The sequence below is a fragment of the Urocitellus parryii genome, chromosome 8 (genome assembly GCF_045843805.1).
Source record: "Urocitellus parryii isolate mUroPar1 chromosome 8, mUroPar1.hap1, whole genome shotgun sequence".
Lineage (NCBI taxonomy): Eukaryota > Metazoa > Chordata > Mammalia > Rodentia > Sciuridae > Urocitellus > Urocitellus parryii.
In genome coordinates, this window is record NC_135538.1 from 61,750,662 (window position 1) to 61,771,138 (window position 20,477).

A 20,477-nucleotide genomic window follows, 5' to 3' on the forward strand; every position below is an offset into this window, starting at 1 on the left:
TCACTTCCCTGACCCTGCTGCTAGGTCTTTTTTTTTTTTTTTTTTTTTTTTTTGTCATTAAGCCAGAGTCCAGAGCCCATGATACAGTCTATTGTAGAAATACGGGAATAAATTGGTATCTTAATTTGAGCTAAGAAAGTTTTTTCCCCTATAGTAACCATTTATCGTCTTTAGGAGTTTACATTCAGAGTTCATTCACTTGAATAGTGCAGTCACTGTCACATATAAGATTGGACTGCATGTTTCTGTTACTCATACAATGAAATTGAAATAACAACATTGTTTTTCTCTCTTTTAAAATACGCTCTATTTAGAACTATTTTGGTGGAAAACTCTCTGCTCAAGGGAAAATGCCTTGGATTGAATATAACCATGAAAAAGTTTCTGGCACAGAATTCATTATTGACTTTCTGGAAGAGAAACTTGGAGTGAATTTGAACAAAAACCTTGGACCTCATGAAAGAGCTGTGTCCCGTGCGGTGACCAAGATGGTGGAGGAGCACTTCTATTGGTGAGTGCCCTGTGGGCGCGACCCCATCCTTCCAGAGCATGCCCAAGTTCTGTTTAATTTTTCAGGTATTCCTCCCATTCCTCCCACCTTTTCAAAAGTTTTCTGTTAACAGTTTGGGATAAGAAATCAGACAGACGTATTTAGCGGTGTCTAGATAGGGTCCCTATACATTTCCTGAAATGGACCAGCTAGTATGTATTTTAGATTTCAAGGCCACATGTTTCTGTTGCAGAAACTAAACTCTACCTTTTTATTGCAAAAGCTCCCATAGGTAATATGCCCTGAGTAAGCATGACTGTAAAATTTTATTATGGATATTGAGCCTTGAATTTCATTTAATACAACCTATTCTCCTTTTGATTTTTTTCTAGCCATGTAAAAATGTAAAAACTGTGTAGCCCATGTGCTGCAGTTTGCTGGCCCTTGATCACTGAGGTGAAGGGGATACTTCATTTGGTTGGGATCAGGGTTCTTTATCAATACAAACTGCTGGATTAAAATCCCATCACATCAGATACCTGGAAGAGGCAGGGAAGAGCACATGGAGACAGTATTCCTAGGTGAAATAGATTACACAACCTTTGTGAGTTTGCTGTCAATTTTTCTTAGATAGTAGGAGTTCTCTTGTGTTCTAGAAGTGGAGCGTGCAGTGACTTTGCCCTGGTAGCCTGGCTCCTAGTTAGTATTCCTCAAGTTTGAAGCATCACAGTTGTGTTCCCAAGTTGCTCCTATTCTGCTCCTTAATGGCTTTGAGCTGGCAAGTCTGGCTCTTCTTGCTGTGCAAACTCATTTGTCAGGTGGGACTTTGCCCTTTCCTTTCATCCATTTTCTGGCATTTCTGAGTCTTTCTCTACATCCCTATAGATGAGAACAGATTTCTCCCTGATTTCTATAAACTTTATCTTCTCCTGTAGATTTAATTAAGAATGGTTAAGCCCATTTTTTTTTTTTTACTTTAATTGTTACTCTGGGGCTAGAGGCTGGTCCAGTAGATTTTACCAACCGTCTCTTTCCTCCTGAAACATACACTCCACATGGGGCCGATCATAGAGGATTCTTCCTCATTGTCTCCAGGTTTCATTTATTCTATCCTCTTTCTAAATGGAAAACTTGCTGTTCTGGTCTCAGATTTGAAGTGACCCTCTATTTTTCCTCATCTTTTCTTACTTTTGTTCTTGCTCAGTTAGTTCTGGAGTCGACCTGAACTCCACATCCTCTCCCTGCTCACTACAGAGGTGAAGGAAGGGTGAGCAGGGAGGGATCTAGAGAGGCGGTGAGCACAAGTCAGTGTGGAAGAGATCAGACTCAGTGTTCTGAAAGAAACCTGGCTCTGTTCCTTATAATGCTGATGGAGGACTTCTAGGGTTCCCCTTTCCTGTGCAGGAGTCACAGTGGGGACCAAAATGCATGACTAAGTATGACTCACTTGGCTTCCAGAAAAAGACTTGTGGGACAGAACACATCACACTGGCTTTCCATGCTCCTGACCCAGCTCTGCAGTGATGAAGGGAAATGAAGAACCTACCTCGGGCTACCCTGACCCTGATATCTTTTTTTGACAAGCCTCTCCAAAAGATACCCATGCCTTATTTGATAGATGTGCTTATTAACGTGGAGTGCTGTTACCTTGTCAGCTGCCTGAAGAACTGAGGCCCTACACTTTAACTGGTACTTTGGCTACAACTTAGATTTTTAGGTAGCTCAGAAAATATGTATTCCGGTCAGAAAATTTTTGATTCAGTAGAATTCCCAGATCCCACACATCATTGCCTTTTGCTCTGGGTGTGTGTGTCATTTATATAACTTTGCTTCCTGGTAGAAGTTCATGGATGGCTTCCCTCACTATCATTTTTTTTCACCATCCTTCAGCTGATACTGGATGTGGAGGGCAGGCTGTGGATGTGGGTTGAATGTGGGGAAGTTGATAGGTGGTACCCTGGTAGGGAAGCATCTTAATTTTATGGATCATAAACTTACAGGTGCTTTGCTTGGAGATTTGCTTGGGCTATATGTAGACTCTTCTAAGGATGATTTCATTCTCTAATTCACTTTGTTATTAGCAAAATACTTTTTTTTGGTGGGGGGGATAGCTCTTATATCTTTCTTGTGTCTATTTAAGGATTTATTGGAGGAAGAAATAGTGAAGGTTGGAGGGAGGGTCTTGATTAAGATGCAGGTAGCTAGTGACCTTTCAAAATTGTATTCCCACTCCTCCTATTCCCTTTAGTATCTAGTAGCAGCAGGAAAAGCACTGCTCTCTGTTTCTGAAAGTTCCTGACCCTTTAGCCAACAGCTTGCTCTGAGGAGATTTTGAAAAGACTCCTAAGAGCTCTAAATCCCACCCTGTCCCCCTAAAATGCCTCAGGCAGAGAACTTCTGACATTCTTAGGCTCCTCTCCTCCTCCTCTTCTGGTTCCAGCAGCCACACCTAAAATGTGCATCCCTGGAAACCCGGGCCCATTGTAGGAAACTGACATCAGTATGGGGGAAAATCTTACAAGTATGGGTTTTCTGTGAGATCTTGTTAAATTCTGACGATCATTGAGCTCCTAGTCTCTAATGTACTCAGAGATGGGAGAGGAAACTGCAGTAAGCCTACTATCTTTAACTCAGTTATTGAATGATCTGGGGGTTTCAGATATGTTTTATTTCGGCCTGAAACTTTAAAAATTCTTCACATCAAGTACAATTTTCTGGACAGCAAAGGCAATGGAAAGCTCTCATTATTATGTAACATCACATAATTCTGAAGCTCTGTTTTAGTCTGTTCAAATAAGCACACTCAGCTATAAAGTGTTTGCTTGCATTTGAAATCTATACAATTACATCCCACTTGCATTATAAAAGCTATTATTGAAGATGGAGAAGACAGTTTTTTTCATATCCCCTTTGTCCTACTGGATGCTTAAGTTAGATCCAATACAGAGAAGCTGGTATGAAGGAGTGTGGGAGAGACAGGGCATCAAATTACTGGAAGGAATTGGTTTCCGGCAGCACTGTAGCTTCTTCAGTGTGACATACTGCCCCCTCGTGGACATTAGTGAGTGGTTTTTGATTCTCCCAACTCCATAGGGAAGTGTGCTGGGAGGGCTGTACTGTTAGACACTGTAGTCATAACCCCTGCTAATATAGGCATTAAAACAATGAATTCAAATTTGCTTCTAGGTTGGCCATAAATTAAAGATTTTGAGATTGAAATATTTTTTTTTCTTTTTGGGCATTGCTGTGGATCAAACTCAGGGACTCATGCATGGTAGGCAAGTGCTTTATCATTGGGTCACACCTTTGGACTTTTTAAAAATTTTTTGCCAATACTGGGGATTGAACTCAAGAGCCTTGCATGTGCTAGGCAAGTGATACTACCACTGAGCTACATCTGCATTCCCAGCCCTATTATATTATAGATTTTTAAATCTTCTTCTTCTTATTATTTTTTATGGTGTTGGGGATCTGGGCCTCTCACATGCTAGGCAAGGGCTCTACCACTGAGCCAAATCCCAGCCCCATGTAGCTTTTGATGTAATTTCAGTGACTGTGAGAGATGGGTGCTTTCTTAAAATGACTTACCCAAGAAGGTCTATTCTAAAAACCAGGACAGGCTCCCTGACTGCAACTCAATTAATATTTTCCCCTTGTCATTCTTTGCCATTCAGTTTTAGCTGTAGGGAGGGCTCCTGTTTGGAAGGCCCAATTTAATGCTTGTGAAAGTACAGAAACATACCATAAGCTCCTCTCTCCTCTGGCAAATGTTCAGAGTACAAGACAAAGTTAGCAAGGATGTAGCCCACACAGAGAGGGGCTTTCTCATGACTCGGAAGGCCATGTTCTGAGACTCAGTTGTTGGCCTGGTTTGCAGTTTTCCACACGTCAATGTTCATTTCTGCCATGGATCTGGTGTCTTTTAAGTTATGATGAGAGATATCTTCATTAAAAATATCAGGGATCAGCATTTCTTTGCTTGTTTTTTTTAAAATCTCCTTTAAAAATACATGAGCAGATTTTATTCTTATGTTCTAAGATAATCTTTCAAAACTCTTTGACCCCATTTTTGCATGAGAGCTCAGATAGATTTGTTGCAATAAGGAAAGTGAGTACCTCAACTTCCTGAAATAGACTTTCCAGTGATAAATTACTTTAATTGCTTAGCCTAATCTACTTTCCAAATTGGCCCTTCCTGCCCTCTTCAGTTAATAATTCACGATTCCCTGTGCAGTGGACTCCTTCTCAGCAGAGAGGGAGGAGCCACGAATCCCAGAATAAGAGTGGCAGCCCTTTTGTCACCCTCTGTAGGCATTTCTCCTTTTTCCATTTTTCTGCTTAAGTGTGTGTCATCCCTTAGAAACACTACTTAGCAGTGGTTGGCTCGGAGTGAAGCCTTTTTTCATTCAATCAATAATTCATTCTTCAGCCAGCTAAATGAATGACTACCAGTAACCAGGCACCATGTCCCTACCCTCAAGTGGCTCACAGGCTGAAGGGAGACAGACATCATAGGTCTGCAATGGTCATTGTAGGGGGCAGTATGAAGAACGGAGGGGAGGCAGTGAGAACCTGCTGGAGAGAAGAGGAAGACTTCCCAAAGGAGATGGTGTCATGAGGGAGTCTAGGGACAACTGAAGTGACTGGAAGTGGAAGATTAGGATGTCCTGAGAAAGAGGGGTCAGCATTTGCAAAAGTGTGGAGGCAACAGAGGTATTTCAGAAGTGTCTTGGTCGACTTGCAATGCCATCACAGAATAGCACACACTGGGTGGTTTGTGAATAAACCCAATTGTCCTTCTTCTGTGTTCTACATTCAAGCTCCTGAAATGAGATAACTTTACATCTATGCAGTGATGTGCCTCCTCCCTGCTGAACTGTGTGGCCCAGAACATGCCCCTCCCATCTCTACCTGCTTCTCTCTACCCATCACTGTGTCTTCGTTTTCTGCACATGCCCTCATACACATTTCCTGCTCAACAGAGAAAACTGAAGTCATCAACTCTGAACCATTCAGTAGCCCCTGATCCCTTATAACACCTTCTTTCCCTCCGTCTCAGAGCAGTTCCTTGCTTCTCTCCAAGTTGCACCTCCAGCCTGGCCTTCTCATCTAACTTGCCCTTGAACCATGGTTTTCTCAATAACATTCTTCACTCTAAAAACTTCCTTAGGTGACCTCACCTCTTCTCACAGCTTTAAAACTGCCATCACCTTGCCCCTGACCATCAATTTTCCATCTGGAGTCTCAGCCTGTCTCCTGAATTCTCAGCCTTCTGAATGTCTTCCCTCGGGAGTTCCTTGGGACTTTCAAATGCACCTGGTTAGCTCATCTTTCATTGCCCAAATCAGTTCCTCCTTGTGTAATCCAGTATCTGTTGGTGATATTATCCACCCAAACCAGCCTAGGAGTAAATGCCTGGTTTCTCCTTATACACAATTCGTGACTGATAGACTCTCTTCTATCTCAGCATTTCTCCCACCCATTCCTTGCCCAGTATCCCCTCTGCCACTGCCTCAGTGAGTGCATCGTTTCTTGCCTGGTCTTGATGCAGTCTTCTAGCCAGCCTTCCTACCAGCATTGCCACACATCTGATTATGCTTCGTGTCTGTTAAAAACTTTCCAGGAATTAACCTTTGCTTTTGGGATGAAGTTCACCAGATCTGTCATGATCTGATCCTTGCCAGTCTCATCTCTCACAAGTTACCTCATCTTCGTCCTGTGCCCCACCCACACTTCCTGAAATTCTCACGGGTCATCAAGCAGCCAGGGTTCTTAATTACCGCAGGTATACAAAGAAGAGCAAGTGGAAAAGCATCTAGTTTTCATATTTATACAGAATTTAGCAGAACAAATGTGACATATATTATACTGAGATATCCAATGAATGCTTTTCCTAGATCATTGTGATGTACTTTTTTTTCCCTATTTTCAGCAAAATCTGTTTCATGACTCCTAAATACTCTGAGAGACTTACTAAAAAGAGGTACATGAAGCTTTCTAATAATATCTGGGCATATTATTTTAACCAGGGAATAAAGAAGAGTGTTTAACACGTAATGTTAAACTTGATTACAGTTAAATTGATTATAAAGTCAGTAAAAATCAAGAATTTTTCAGTATTTTGGAGAAATGGACTTCTTATTTTCATATTTAAAGAGGAGACAGGCTGGGTTGTGGCTCAGTGGTAGAGTGCTTGCCTAGCACATGTGAGACACTGGGTTTGATTTCTAGCACCACGTAAGAAAACTAAACAAACAAAATATAGGTATTGTGTCCATCTACAACTAAAAATATTTTTAAAAAAGTAAAGAGGAGACAACTCTAAAGGCATAGAACTGTATAAGATGATCAAACTTCCAGGGCCTTTCGTTTTTGCTTTTTTTTTCTCCCTTCACGTGGAAAACAGCATTTTGTTTCAGCAACAATTGACTCTCATCCCTTGTGTTCCCCCCGCAAAATGTTGTTCACATTTCTGATTTTTTTGAAGTGCTTATTACTGCTGCATCAACCTGTACTAGAAGTAAAGATGACTCTCACTACATTTTTTATCAGTATGAGGAAAAACTAGAGTCTCATGCCTGCACTCCTACCGCTATCTTTTCCTCAGTCTTCAGTGGGAAACCCTTTTAATTTCTAACTACCAACACCGTTAGCTTTAAAAGCATTCTTTCAGTTGCAAAGATTTGGAGAACAAATTTGGCAAAGGCCTGGGTATTGCAGTTGAGGAGATTCATGAACAGTGAATAGCCATTTAACTGTCTGTACATGTTATATAGGCGCACCCTATGCTGAGGTTGCCAGGAGCACCACCCAGATGGGAAAAGTGACTCAACCAAGTTCCTTTGGAATTTTATTCACTTTATAATCCTGAGAACAAGCTGAGGTATAGAGTTGGTTTTTAGGAGAGCCAATCATTTCCAAAATATTTATAATTTATAATAAACATGGACAAGTATACCTACTCACTAATCCTCTGCAAAAAAGACACAAATGGTTTCTTTTTTTAAAAAAATAATTTTATATCATGAAATATAAAGTGCAAACAACTGAGTGTATGAAACAGAACCATGCAGCTTTTTTTTTTAAAAAAAATTCTTTTTAGTTGTAGATGGACACAATATCTTTATTTACTTATTTTTATGTGGTGCTGAGGATTGAACCCAGTGCTTCTCATGTGTGAAGCAGGTGCTCTACCCCTGAGCTACAGCCCCAGCCCCCCATGCAGCTTTTTTAGCACAAAGCCTGTGCCTGTAGAGCTGTCATTGTGCTCAAGAAAGGAAGGAAGGATGCCAGCCCCCGAGTCCTCACTGCCATGTGTCCAGGGAGACTCACTGTCCTAACTAAAGCACTTTGAGTTGGGGTTCTACTTGTTTTTTGTGGGGCTGTGTAGGAGAAAGGGGAAGCATGGTGTGGACAGGGTCTGAGGGCGGGTTCCTGGAGAGGTTTGGTGGGATTGGAATATCATCTGGATTTTTCACCTTTTCTCTCACAGGCCCGTATTAGAGCCTCTTGTAATATCTGCCACGCAGATTGCTCTTTGTAAAAGCTGCAATTATTTGGTTCCTCCAGAGTGTGCCGAGTTCTGAACAACTCATTCAGAAGCGACTCTCTGGAGCTGACACGCGTCTGATGCACGGTAGTAACCTGTTTCCACACAATTCCAGGACATTAGCTTATTGCCAGTGGGTGGACAATCTCAATGAGACCCGGAAGATGCTCTCTCTTAGTGGTGGTGGTCCCTTCAGTAACCTGCTGAGGTGGGTCGTGTGCCACATAACAAAAGGAATTGTGAAGCGCGAGATGCACGGCCATGGCATTGGCCGATTCTCGGAGGAAGAGATTTACATGCTGATGGAGAAGGACATGCGCTCCTTAGCAGGGCTCTTGGGTAATGTACCATGCCTTCTATTCTGTATTTTGTATCCTTCTATTTTGCATGTGTGGTGAAGCACTGCTGATTTACTAATGTAAACCAAGCAAGATGACTTGCTTGGTTTCTTCTCTTCCACATGTGGGTTGCAGTGCCATCATTTAACCAAGCTCCCCAGTTTTCAGGAGTTTTTAGTCTTCCCACTAAATTCTGGTGTTTGACTATGACTTGTGTAGCAGGTCCCTTGTGAAGAGAGTATGGGACATGCTTTGGTATCACTACCTGGCTGTAAAGGATGCAGATATTTCTGAATGTGCTGTGAGAAAAGGATGATTTTGAGCAAGGAAAGCTCTTCTGTTTATAAATAGTTCAAGGTTAAAAGGCAGCTTGTGAATTGTACCCATCAACATCAAGTTTGAGAGAGATGCTGTGGGCGCTGGTTCTGACCTATTCCATGTGCATGTGCAACATTTGTCCTTTTCTCATCCCTTCCATTTCTGTTTGTGTTCTTGATCCTCTTCAGAGCATGTTTTAGTTCTGATTTTGTATTTATGACACACAATGGGCTTAACTGTGTTTGGGAAGTTCCTCAAGGAGAGGTGCAGAGCCACGTTCTGTTCACGGGCTGGTGAGGGTGGGTGTGCTCTTGCTCACCTGGCTGGCTGCAGGTGGCCCAGTCTGCTGCAGTTCTGTACTTGGCAGAGCTCGAGTCTTACCTATGACAATTCATGAATAGATCATTTGAATTCAGGATCCTGCAGGTATGAAATAATGTCTTCTAGAGGGAGACAACTAAGGTAGAGGGAGTCAAGTCCTCCATGTGATTCGTCTTTGGGGTCTACTGATTTCATCTACATAAGGTGGTTTTCTTCCACTGGCCTTCCCTTGGTAGCAGCAATTCCCAGATTCGTTGTTATCCCTGTTCTGGAACATAGTAGTACCTTACCTCCATCAGAAAGTGGGATTTGGAATTTGTTTTGTTGAAACCCATGTAGTGCCCTAGGAACTGGAGGCTGAGTTAGGTACAGTCTGTCCCTTGCAGAGTGACTTACTCTGTCTGGATTTTTGCTGTTCCATACCCCTGACACTTGCTAGACATGGAGTTCTTCCTTGAACCTTAGCCTGTGGGTGGCAGATTGTGGCTCTTCATCCATTTCTTGGTTAGCCTTGTTATAGGGGTCATGTACCATGGGGGGCTTGATGCTGGCTGAACTCCTTCTAAAGCTCTGTCTGGCTTGAAGAATTGACACTGTGTAGACTTTCTTTTGTTTTGCTCCACTGAGACCAGGTGGAATTAGCCTTGTTCATTCTTTTATAATCTTAGTACTGTATTCTTGACCTCAAAAACCAGGCCCACAGCTGGGTCACTTCCTCCTTAACATTGACTATGTCTCTTCCTGACTTGCTTTCCCTCCCTTTCAGCCCATGCTGTTGGGAGGCTGGCAAACAGGGAGTTGAGTCCCCACAGTTGTGGCAGAGATTATGGTATTAAAGTGCTGCTTATCTTCAACAATGTGACAGTTTGTTTCTTAAACAGAGAGGGGTGATCATCACTTTTCTGGGGCATTTCTGCTTAAGAGAACTAGGAACAGGTTGATAATGATAACTGATAATATTTCTTTAACATTTGATGACTTAAACAATGCTATCTCCTGAATTTCTGGGAGACGGGAGGGAAATTAATCACTTGATGGCTAGGTTGGATACTTGGCAGATATAGTAGTCCCCCCTTATTCATGACTTTCTGGAGTTTTAGATACCTGTAGTCAATTGCAGCCTGAAAATATTGAATGGAAATCCCAGCAATAAATTCATAAGTTTTAAATTGCAGTGTTCTGTGTAATATGATGAAATCTCTCACCTCCCAGTCCAGGATGTGAATCATCTCTTCATCCACCATATCCATGCTCTATGAACTACATTTAGTAACCCTCTTGATTTGTGTTGTGGTGTACTACAGTGCTTGCATACCGGTAACTCTTATTTTACGGAGAATTGCTCTAAGTTCAAGAGTAGTTTTGTTGGCAATTTGGATATGCCAAAGTGAAGTTGTAAAGTATTTCTTTAAGTGAAAGGATGAAAGTTCTCAATAAGGAAAGAAAAACATCCTATGCTGAAGTTGCTAAAATCTATAGCAAGTTATGCTTGCTTATCTCTAACTGAATCTCATTTATAAATTAAACTTTATCATACCTATGGGGGAAAAAACCCATACTATATAACTGTTTGGTTCTATCTGTGGCCTTATGCATCCACTAGAGATCTTAGAACATATTCATTGAGGACAAGATGGGGGGCTACTCTACTTCCTAGAGTGTGAGGACTAAATGCAATAAGTAAAGTATTTACTACAGGGTCTGACCCATGAGGGATACAAAATAAATAGTAGTTACAGTTATTAATTAATTATAGAATTTTGGGAAGGTTCAGAAAAGCACAAGGAAGGAAAATAAGTCATTATACTTTTATAATCTAGTGCTAACCATGGTTACCATTTTGATGTACAGCTTTCCAGTATTTTTATGCATAATTTTGAATTATGGTTATGCTTTTATTTCTGTATACATGTTAGTTTCCATTTCTCCTATTTTTTCTTATTAAATATTCTATACTTTGTGACTTTATAAACCTGGTATCATACTTGGTACCAGGAAAACTGATATAAGACTTATCAGATGAAACCTCACTTTATCTTCTGCCTTTTTAATATTTGTTATATTATTAATACTCAATCTACAGTTTTGATCTTGAAGCAGATAGAAAATAAGAGAATGAAATTAAGAATTGTACAGCTGTATGTGGTGTTAGCAAAGAGATCCCCAGCTGTAACCATTAGATATGAGATTAAGCTAAGAACAGAAGATGGAATCTAGCACAAAATTAAATAACACCACTCATCTGACAAATAAGGAATCCAAGGCACAGAAGGTTGAGTGATTTACCAAAAGCCACACAATCAGTAGAAGTGGATCCAGGAATCAGATCCAGGTCAAACTCAAGACTCTTGTTATTTTCTGACCCTACCATCACCCTGAGGTTCCTTATGGATTGTGCTTCAAAGTGAAGAAGTTGGATTATCTCAGGCTGACCTCTTTAAAATGTCTCCTAAAGTTGTCAGAGCTTTAACTGGCAACTTAAAATGTTGTCTCCAAAGTAATTTTTAAGTATGTTTTATTAGATGGCTCCAGGGATGGGAGTGCAGAATTAAATATGGAATATTACTATTGTTTGATTTCCGAGCTTTGCAAGTTGAAGTTGGGCCTTCACTGGGAAGATTGCTCCCCAGCTAGGCTGAAATACATCAGTACTTAAGGAGAAAGGATCTCTTTTAAAGGGCTGCTTCTGAAAAAGAAGGTGATAAATGGAATTTGTTAAATGGAAGTGAGAAAAGCAGATTTCCAGCAAGCTTTACTTGATTGATAAGAAATTTAATGTGCTTTTCTTAAATTAGAAAATAACTCTGCATGTCTTTGTTTTTCAGAGTCCTTGTTGATGTTGGGTTGGCATATCTGTCAGAACCAGATCAATGTGATCTTGATTATTTAATACAGAGTAGAGGGATGCACAGCAGAGCTTTTCTTTACTACCTCCTCAGCATATAGAATTGCAGCTGGGTAGTTTTCCAGAATTATTGTATGTTGCTGTTGGATAAGAAGTTTTGTTTTTCAGGTACATAGATATTTGGCTGATCACTTAGTTAAGAGTTAAATGGTGAAGATTAAAATATTCTCAGAGAACAGCATGGTTAATCTTTTGTGATTAGGAAAAGAGAATCTCTTACCTAGTGTTCATTAGAAATGCCTTTGGGATTGCACCTGCAGATTGGGAAGCCTTGCTATGAAGCACAGGGTTGATGCTGTTCAGGACACAGGTGGAGTACAGTCAGGCAGGGACATGTGTGGGGAAAAGGTAAAGAGAATAGAGTGCAATTATGCCTTGAAGTCTGGATAGAAATCCTGGAAAGGCAGAATGCCACTTTGCTGACCCCACTCCTCCTCTGGCATGCCAAGAGAAGACAGAGCTTGTCTCCATGAGCTCAGAATCCAAAAGAGTAGGTTGGACTCTTGAGGGACCTAGAATGGAGAAGGATGTGGTAGCATGAGCAATGAGAGCTGCTCTCTTTGGTGAGTGTGCCAAACTCATCCTATGGATTAATTCACCTTTTCTTGTGTTTTTAAAACTTCTAGTCACAACACAAGATTGCATTTTGGTGCTTTGGAAAGCAGCTTTCACAAAGTTGGCCAGACCAAGAGTTATTAAGAAATGTTGAAGTTGTTCTCCCCTATATCTCAGGATGGAGTAACAGGCTGCTGCATCGTGGTGGTGGAAGGGGGGGATAGTGGTGCTGGATGGTGACAGTCTTAAAGAATCTTGTGTTTAGCTGCTCATGATGGAGCAGCAGGGACCACTAAAATCTAATGTTTCTTTACTTCAAATTGGACTTTTATGGATTGTGGGTGGTGACACAGCAGTTATCTCATGGCAAAAGTAGAATAATTGGTAAACAAAGCTGGTTTGGGAGAAATAATCATATAGAGGGAGAATAATAAAGATGCAGTTTCAAGTATGAGGCTCAACCTTGTACAGGTGGTGCTCAGTAACCATTTTTGAATGAATAAAGAAAAGAATGAGTAAATGTTAGAATGCATTTAGCAGATTAAGCATGCACTCCAGGATCTGTGGATCTGAGAGCACTTTCCAAGCAAAATATTTGAATGTGGGAATACATTTAAAGGATGAGATAAAAAATGGTAATGGGCTCTGCAACTGGAACCTGTAATTTCCTATCAAAGAATGTTCTCTTCAGCTGCTTCTCTGTAGTTAGGGACAATGGGAGGAGATTAAACTCATGAAAATTAGAATTCTGATGGAAGGGTAATTCCTTGACTTAGAACTGTATGATCAAGCACACATTTACTGAAATGCATGCTGGGCTCTGTGAAGGGCTTGAGAGTTGGTGGTGAAAAAGTTGGGCACAGCCCTGAGCCACCAGAGCTGCCACTCAAAGGAGATATTGTTAGTAAACGCTTATAAAATTGCAGCACTTGAGTGCCACAGTGGAGAAATGAAGGTGCAATGAGGGCATTTAGCAGGGGAAATTTTGTGGGTGGGTTGGGGTAGGAGAGGGTGTGATGGTTTGGGAAGGCTTGAGGGGCGATTTTTTTTTTTTTTTTAGTTGTAGATGGACTCAATATCTTTTATTTATTTTTATGTGGTGCTGATTATCGAACCCAGTACCTCACACCAGCAAGGTGGATGCCCTACCGCTGAGCTACAGCCCCAGCCCAGAGGGGCCATATTTAAGCTGGGGCTCTGAAAGATAAGCAAGGGTTAGGCAGGCATGTGGGGGAAGGGGAGCAGGGCCAGGACAGTGAGTAGAAGAGTATGGAATAGGGAAGGAGTCTCAGAAATGAAACAGTGGGGAACTTTCAAGGAATGGAAAGGTGACCAGTGTACCTGGAAATGGTATGAGAGCAGAAGGGCAGCATGAGGCTGAGGTAAGAAGATGCAAGGTTTATTCAGATCTCACATGTTGCATAAATAATTCTGGGCTTTTTCTAGAGCAAAGGAGACCATCAGAGGTTTAAAGTAGGGAGGTAGCATTGATGGGTAACAGACAGATTTGAGTGATGGGAATATGAGGTTAAGGAAATAATTGTATCACCTGGGCTCATTGTGCTGACCCCCTACCTGCTTTCTTTGTTTTGGTATTGGAGATCCAACTTAGGAGTGCTTAATCACTGAGCCACATCCTCAGCCCCTTTTTATATTTTATTTAGAGATGGGCTTTGCTGGGTTGCTTAGGGACTAACTAAGTTGCTGAGGCTGGCTTTGAACTCATTATTATAGGGATTACTGGGATTATAGGCATGTGCCACCATGCCTGGCTATTTTGTGTGTGTGTGTGTGTGTGTGTGTGTGTGTGTGTGTGTTTTAAGGGTACAAAGTTAGTCAAAAAAGTATAAATACTCAACTAATAATTTACTTCCATAAAGGTAAATTGAGTTGAACTTCACAATAGTTGCAAAAGAGCATTTTTATATTCTTAAATAATGAAGAGAATAACAAGCAAATTAATTATTTGAACATTAATTTTGTATCCACTATGCAACATTAATTAACTATGTGCTTTATTAGATTATTGGAAAATAAAGAATGAGATTGGTCTCTACTCAAGAAACTTATGAATGTAAGTTCTCAAGTTTCTACACTCAAGCAAACAACATCTTTGGGTGTGAAAAATTTTCCATATAATCTTGGAACTTCTATTATAGTCTTTCAGAATTGGGGAAGAATAGGAAAACTGTCAGAAAATGGAGACAGAAACTTGTTCCTATTTCCAAAATAAGAGGGAGAAGAAGGAGATTCTGAAAATGAAAATTAAATATCAGATAAGTTATTAAGTAAATGGTTATTTTTGTAAAGTACTATCTTTGGTTCATTGTGAATAAATCATACTAAAAAGTAAGTACTGTGCTTGACTTGCTAATTGGGTAGGTCATCTCTCGATTTCTTCAAACCATTGGGATACCATCATGTCTGACATTCTGGTGGGCACAATGGCTAGTTTTCAAAGGGATTTGTGGGTGTGTGTGGTTCCCCAAGTTTTCCTGAGTATTGTGGGGAGGAGAGGAAGTCGGACAGGTTGGACTGTGTCCAGTGTTGTGCCCCTAGCAAAGCCCCATCTCTAAATAAAATATAATCATGACTGAGGTGAAGTCATGATTGGATCCTCACAGTTTTGACTAATGGACTAGTATCACCAGAAGAGACCTCTCTAGGAATAATGCTGTAGACTTATCATGTTCAGTACTTTTTCCCATTGATTTGTTCACAACTTTGAAGGCATGCTTAATGGTTTTGAATGACAGTGGGTGGAAGGATAGCCAAAAAGTTGAATGGAAGAATTAAGAATCAGAGCTTTGAACTTTAACAAGATGAAATCTAAAAGGGATAAATGTCAAATTCCATACATAGGTCTAAAATTCAAATTACACATATCCAGGGTGGAGAGGCATATAAAACTACTTAAGGATTTTAATCTTGACATGTCCCCAGTGTGGTGAGCTGTCACAGAGACTAGTAAAAACTTGTATAAGTTGTTTGCTTGGGGAAATTTGGAGTTTGCTTTCTCTGGGCATTCTTTGCAACTTCTTGTCATAACTTGATGTGACTTCTCTTTAACTGGACTCTGTGCTGGGACTGGTGGATTCATTCTCTGTCTTTGGGGCCTGACTGAGTGCATGGCACACAGTAGGCCTCCATCAAATGTTTGTTGAATGAGAAGTGTACTGTTCAGTCATGGAATAAAGGAAAACAGCCACACAAGCATGTACCAGAGGAGGTGGTTAAGGATGTGGTTAGTATTTACTCTACATCTCTATTATTAAATCAACATTCATTAAAAAAAATTATTTTTTAGTTTTAGGTGGACACAATATCTTTACTTTACATTTATGTGGTGCTGAAGATTGAACCCAGTGCCTCATGCATGCTAGAGGAGCACTCTACCACTGAGCCACAATCCCAGCATATTCATTTTCTTTTAAAGAGTCTTTTTTTTCCCCTAAAGGCTTTTGACCTGGACAGAAGCAAAATAGTTTTGTTATTTATTTATTTTTATAGACACAATAGTACATAACTTATGAGGTACAATATGATGTTTTGATTCATGCTTACTGCTTTCGGTTTTAACAGAGCTTGGGAATAGACTGTTTTAGTACCTGCTCTTCCTACTCCATTTCATTATGTCATTTCAACAGCATCTCTTGGAAATTTCTAGGTCATCTGCACATTAGCCTTTCAGGCTTCAATGGGACACCGCTCTGAATACAGCAGACACACACCATAGTTCCCAGTGAAGGTAATGGAGAAGCCTTCAGATCTGGGAAGTGGAAAGGGATGAGAAACAATAGATTGTATCTAGGCACCTCTTAGCACACTTAGCATATACCAGGGAACTATGATCTGAGGTCAGAAGAGAAGGAAGACATAGGAGCAATGAAGTCTGTTAATCTCACTAAAAACGATCCACAGATGAAAAAAGAAAAAAAATAGATACTAAAGGGAATATTCTGGAACCTCAAAGCAGTGCTTTTTGAAGTAGGTTCTGTGTGCTCTCAAAACTATGGGTCCCTCTAGAACAGTGGCTTTCAGCCTGATTGCTCTTTAGAATGACCCAGGAAGGTGTGTGTGTGTGACGGGGGTGCCTTTAAAATGCAGCTACACAGCTTCTTGCCAGGCTGGTTAATTCACTGGGGTTGGGGTCTGTGGAAAGATATTTTAAAAAACTCAGCAGATGAGTCAAGTATATCTGTTATCTATGATAGTTCAGGAGTGGAGGCCTAGGTGTTGCAAGAAGGAAGGTACCAGGTAAAGAACCATGGAAGGGCCATGTGTCTTGATACCAAAAGAGAGAGTATTGTAGCCTTTTATAAGGGAAGTGTTTTAGTCAACTTTTTTTTTTTTTTCTGCTGCAACTACAAGATCTGACCAGAACAATTTTAGGGGAGGAAAAGTTTATTTAGGGGCTTGCAGTTTCAGAGGTCTCAGTCCATAGACAGCAAACTCCATTCCTTGGGGGCTCAAGGTGAGGCTGAACATCCATGGAGGAAGAGTGTGGTAGAGGGAAACAGCTCACACGATGATCAGGAAGGAGAGAGGGGAGGGAAGAAAGAGAGGAGAGGGAGAGAGGGAGAGACTCCACTCTCTAGATACAAAATATGTACCCCATAGCCCTGACCCCAGTGAACCACTTCCTCCAGCCACACCCCACCTGCCTCCAATTACCTACTCAGTTTATCCCATCAGGATTAATCCACTAATTAGGTTAAGGCTATAACCCAATCATTTCTCCTCCAAATCTTCTTGTGTTGTTTCATAATGTGAGCTTTTGCGGGACACCACATCTAAACCATAACACCCCAGTATTGGTACCAATTTCTGTTTTCTTTCAGATTTTTTTTACTGCTGTGACTCAAAGACCCAACCAGAATGATTTTGGGATGGAGAATTATGGTTTAGATGTGTTGTTCTGGTTCGGTCTTTAAGCCACTGCAGCAAAAAAAGCTGAATAAAACAGGAGGTGATCAACTTTGGTGCAAATTAAGCCGACTTTCCAGTTTTGTTGAAAGGTAAGCCTGGTTGCGTCTGTCAGCATGGTACTTAGTCTGGAACTTCCTTCTATCCATGTCAAAATTGTTACTGTAGACAGTAGATTTTTTTGTTGTTGTTGTTTTCATAAATTTTAGAAACTATTTTTTAAAATCAATTTTATTGAGATATAATGCACATACCATACAATCCACTTTTAAGGTATATAATTTTGTGCTTTTTAGTATATTCACAAGGTTTTCAACCATGACCACTATCTAATTTCAGAACATTGCCATCAGTCCCAAAAGAAATGCATTAGTCATAAGCTGTCACTTTCCATCTCTTCCCCAGACCCTGGAAACTACCAATTAGCACTACATCTCTGTAGATTTGCCCCTCCTGGTGATTTCATATAAATGGATTCATACAATATGTAGAAACTATATTTAATAGCATCTTGAAGATGTTCTAGTCTTAACAACACCCCTGAGAGCCAGTCACTCTACAATGAGAGCCAGTCACTGAGCAGACAAGAAGGTAGGCGAGGTTCAGAGGGGTTGAGGATGGTTCACGGCCATTCAGTTAGTGACAGAATGTTTCCTTCTGCTCCAGAATGCCTTGTTTGCATGGGTGGCTTGTAAAAGTCACGTGCAAGAAAAGTAATAATTAGAGGCTGGGGATGTGGCTCAAGCGGTAACGTGCTCGCCTGGCATGCGTGGGGCGCTGGGTTCGATCCTCAGCACCACATAAAAAATAAAGATGTTGTATCCACCGAAAACTAAAAAATAAATATTAAAAATTTCTCTCTCTCTCTCTCTCTCTCTCTCTCTCTCTCTCTCTCTCTCCTCTCTCTTAAAAAAAGAAAAAAAGAAAAGTAATAATTAGATTTGAAATCATAAATCCTATGTTCACCTGTATTGAATGGATTCCAGTGAAAGCCTAAGCTTTTACAAGTTTGTACTGGAGTCGTGTGCTTACCAACTGAGGTGGAAGTGATTTACTCTGAAAGGTCTTTACATATGATTCAATAACTCCAAATTGCTTGCTGCTCTCTAATGGAGAGGATCATTGGAACATACACTCAGAAAGCATTAACTCCTCTTTTTTGCTCATCCTCTGCACTCTAGACTTCCAACAGGAGGAGGGAGGAGGGAGGAACTGATAGCCTGGGGACCCAGGTATCCTGAAATAGTCAGGGATAATGGGATGAGGCTCACTAACACTTGTATCCTTACAGGGACTAGGCATTTGTAACCCAGAGTTGTGCTATCTTTTTTTCTCATTTTCATTGTTGCTGTTTGATTCGGTAAGAACATTGATTGATTACTCATGCAAACAAACAAAAAATAGTTTTAGCAGAATAAAATGAAATGTTAATAAATATTGAATTCCTAGAATTCTCTGTGGCATGTTTAGCAATACAAATTAGTTGGTATAATTTGGACAGTCTCAATGTGGCCTTTATTTTATCCTAGGGTATTCTAGATCTTTCGTTAAGAAAAGTGATGTGACTTTTTGTTTAAATTTCAGGCTTATAATTCCTGATTCTATGTTAGTTGAATACAGAACATAAAGGCTTAGTGCTCCCTGTACCCCACCAATCACCCAAGTTGTCAGATACATAAGCATTCAATGTTTGTGATCTGTTGGGCTGACTTACCTGCATAGCATTTGGGAGGAATTAATTATAGATAAATGATGACCTGGTATATCCTAATACATTAAGTTAGTTGTCAGCCAACAACATATTTTTTATTTATTTAAGTAATTTACTTTATTAAAATAAACCAACATTTCCAGAACTAGAAGGAATATATCTCCCATTATTCTGTAATTTAATTCAGTAACTATTTCCTATTTCCCTATGTCTTCCACATGCACAGTTTGATGAGATTTCATTTTTTTTAATGTAGATTTCTCTTTGTATCCTAAAAGCTCTGAATATTTTTCTGTGTTGTTGACATTTTAAAAATTTCTCTTCTTTAATAACCCCATATTTTGTTACATTATCCTTTAAGTTATTTCAGATTGTTTTTTGTGATAACTCAAATATCTTCTGAGGATTTATTTGACATTAGCTCATAGGAGTAAAATTACTGAACAAATGTTTCTGAACATTGTTAGGTCTATTTCCAGGCAATGTCATGGTGCTTTCCAAAAAAGATATACAAATTTACCATGTGACCAGTAAAAGACTGAAGTACCATTTTCACGGAAGGCTTACCAGTATTAGGGCTTACGGTTTAACACTGTTTGTAGTAAACTGGTATCTTAAAGTTGGCTCTGTTTTCTGATTCTTTAATCACTTTTAAGAACGTATATTTTTCTTTTTGAAATTTCTTAATTATATTTCTTCTGTGATTTGTCTCAACCCTTTGTTTTCCTAGCTTTGTTTCTGAGTGGCATTTGAGGCAATCTTTCCTCAGACTCACATAGAATCCTTAAGGTTTCTGTGGGTGGATACACTGCCTTATGTCATCCTCTTCACATCGTCTTGACCCCATGCAGGCATCTATAAGTCTGACACCTCACAGTGTTGAGCCCCAAACCCGCCGTGTCATTCATTCCTACTGTTGAGCCTCCTCCCCATAAGTCAGCTCCAGGATTAGGTGGTACTTGGGGCTGTCTGACTTCAGACCTTGCTGCTACAGTCCACCAGGGAGCTCCTGCACAGCCCACCCAACTCTGCCCATGATCATCACCTGCCCAGATCACAAGTCTCTCTTTTCCCTCCATGCCCCTCCCCCTGCCATTTTATTAGCTACTTTCATACTTAATTCCCGCTCAGTCAGCCGAGCCTAAGCTGCATTATGGAAGCTGCTCTCTTTCTCTGATGTACCCATCGATTGCCCCAGCTCTTTGCCTTCCTCTATAGGACCCCAGTCAGCATAGTCAGCCTGTTTCCTCGCTATGAGAGTCCCTAGTCCTTCCCATTTTCAGGCTTTTGACTACAAATTCTCTTTCCTCTCTTCAGACTTTATCTCTGCAGGCTCCCTCTACCTACAATATTGACTCTTTCAA

General features: G+C 40.4%; 1 protein-coding gene across 1 annotated transcript in view; it reads left to right on the forward strand.

The window, feature by feature from the left end:
• Positions 1-20,477, forward strand: part of Faxc (failed axon connections homolog, metaxin like GST domain containing) — a 60,539-nt gene that overhangs the window by 15,727 nt on the left and 24,335 nt on the right. Inside the window, exons 3-4 of the mRNA XM_026402528.2 lie at positions 315-511; positions 8,155-8,378. Of these exons, the coding sequence (XP_026258313.1) occupies positions 315-511; positions 8,155-8,378 (421 nt within the window). The remainder of the gene's footprint in view (positions 1-314; positions 512-8,154; positions 8,379-20,477) is intronic.